At 42.4% G+C, this 2395-nt stretch overlaps 1 protein-coding gene across 1 annotated transcript in view; it reads left to right on the top strand.

Annotated features, from left to right (window-relative positions):
* Nucleotides 1-408: 408 nt before the first annotated feature.
* Nucleotides 409-2395, top strand: part of LOC137975659 (E3 ubiquitin-protein ligase TRIM71-like) — a 3394-nt gene continuing 1407 nt past the window's right edge. The window contains exon 1 of the mRNA XM_068822811.1: nt 409-2395. This exon is cut by the window's right edge and continues 1407 nt beyond it. Within this exon, the coding sequence (XP_068678912.1) occupies nt 469-2395 (1927 nt within the window). The 5' untranslated portion in view covers nt 409-468.

The following is a 2395-nucleotide window of genomic DNA, read 5'->3' as shown; positions in this document are numbered from 1 at the left end:
GACATTCGTGGTGGTGTACTCAACGCTTGGAGGGACACTGTAGAGAACCGTCGGGATAGGCAACGAGAGAAAGAACAGGAACATGGAGAAGAGAGCAAAACGCCATGGGAAGAGAGGGAGGAGGGAATGAATTGTTCCGAAACATTCATCACATTTTTGTTTAATACCCATGTTGTTTTCTTGCGAGGCTTAAAGTCCAGACATGGTTTCTTTATGTCGTGTTCACGCTTTCTATAGTTTTAAGGCCCGAAACAAAAATATTTACCCTGACAAGATGCAACCAAAAAGCGAAATTCATAACAAACATGACACTTTTATGATGTCACGGTGACTTTTTTAAGAAATCCAGATTTTTTGAACACTTGACTTTATGCAATTTTCATTGGTTAAGCTCATAAAACCAGACAACAGTGAACCAAAGTCACACAATGTTCAACACGGAAATCCGTTTTACTCTCTTCGTTTATCATGGATATCAAAGCCTTTCTGGACAATATTCATGAACACGTTTGTTGTCCTGTATGTATGACCAGGTTCACTAATCCAAAGCAGCTTCCTTGCTTACACAGTTTTTGCCTTCATTGCCTGCAAAGCATTCAACAAACGAGCGGAATTCGCGCGGATACTATTTCATGCCCCGAGTGTAGGCAGAATTTCAGAATCCCTGGAAACGGTGATCTTAATGCTTTTCCAACAAACTTTCACATCAACAGTTTGTTGGATGCTTTGCCTGTCACAGAGTGCAATACGATCGGCATCAAGTGTGGAAATTGCGAGAAAACAAGCGCCGAATCTGCGTACTGCTTCACTTGTTGTTCGTTCTGGTGTGATGACTGCCTCCCTCTGCATAACCGGATAAAAACATTTAAGGAACACCACGCTTTGGCTTTGAAAGACTTTCGAGACGAAGACTTTGAGACCATTTTAAAGCAGCCAACACTTTGTGGGAAACACGAGAAGAAAAAACAGAAGTTCTTCTGTCAGGTGTGCAATATAGCTATTTGCAACGCTTGTGCTCTAACAGATCACGACGGTCACGCTAAGATTGTTTTGGAAGATGCCGCAAAGGAACGCAAATCGAGAGTCAATGCAGCAATTGAATTAAAGAAACGAAGCGCGCTGGAGAAGATGACAAGGATCGTGAAAATTAATGAAAACTGCATTTCAGTTCAAGAACAAGCCGCAGGAGTGAAAAGGGATGTGCAGCAGTTTGCCGACACTTGCATTGCTGCCATTGAAGCGCAAAAGAATCACATCTTTGATGAGGTGGAAAACGAAATGCGAGAAGCGTTGCAGCTTCTAGGAGAGCAAAGGCTCGAGATTGAAGAAGAAGTGAAAAAGCAAGAAGCAGATATCGAAAAAACCCAAATGATTTTAAAGCGAAGCACAAACTCTCAAATCATGCAGCCCCATGAATTTTTGGACAAAATAGTTCAGGAAAAGGTTGAAGAAGAAGATTCAGCGGACTGTGACATCGAACATGTCTTCACCTTTAAAAGGAACGAAAAGTTGTTTAATGATCTAAAAGTCCAACTAATAGGTTTTATCAGCAAAACGAGCTCGAAAACCTCGAGTGCTGAGGGAATAGGGATCACTGAAGGAACTGTTGGACTTGAAGGTGAGATTGTTGTAACAACAAGGAACGCACGAAAAGAACAATGTTACCAAGAACACGACCGCGTGACATTGGAAATCAGAAATCGTGAAGGCCGTGACAATGCGATCAAGTCTCAAATCCAAGACAACACAGATGGCACTTACAAGCTCCGCTATTTTGCCAAAGAAACCGGTACATGTCAGGCATCCGTGAAAGTCAATGGAGAACATGTACATGGCAGCCCTTTTGAGGTTCAAGTCAAACGCAGACAGTTCAGACCTGTGCTATCCTTTGGAGAACAGGGTTCGGATGCTGGAATGCTTTCCAGTCCTTGGGGGGTAGCAGTGAATGACAAAGATGAGATTGCTGTGAGTGATTTTGGTAACCACAGAGTACAGATATTTGCCAGTAATGGAACTCCCTTAAGATCGTTTGGTAAAGAGGGCAATCAGCAGGGAGAGTTTAACTTTCCTGCTGGGATAGCTTTTCATAATGATAAGATTATAGTGGCAGACGCTAATAACCACCGAGTTCAACTGTTTACTGATGAGGGTCATTATCTTAATCAGTTTGGAGGACGAGGAAGCCGGGATCACCATCTTCGGAATCCTCATGGCTTGTCAATTGACAGCGATGGGAACATTATTGTTGCCGATCGTGATAACACATTAATCAAAATCTTTACACTCGATGGTTGGTTTTTGCGCAGTATCGGTAGTGAAGGTTCTTTCATCAAGCCCTTTCATTGTATCCAACACGATAACTATCTTATTGTGTCAGACAATGGTGATCACTGTA

Source organism: Montipora foliosa, chromosome 11, assembly GCF_036669935.1.
Source record: "Montipora foliosa isolate CH-2021 chromosome 11, ASM3666993v2, whole genome shotgun sequence".
NCBI classification, from domain to species: domain Eukaryota; kingdom Metazoa; phylum Cnidaria; class Anthozoa; order Scleractinia; family Acroporidae; genus Montipora; species Montipora foliosa.
This window is presented reverse-complemented; position numbering and strand designations above follow the sequence as displayed.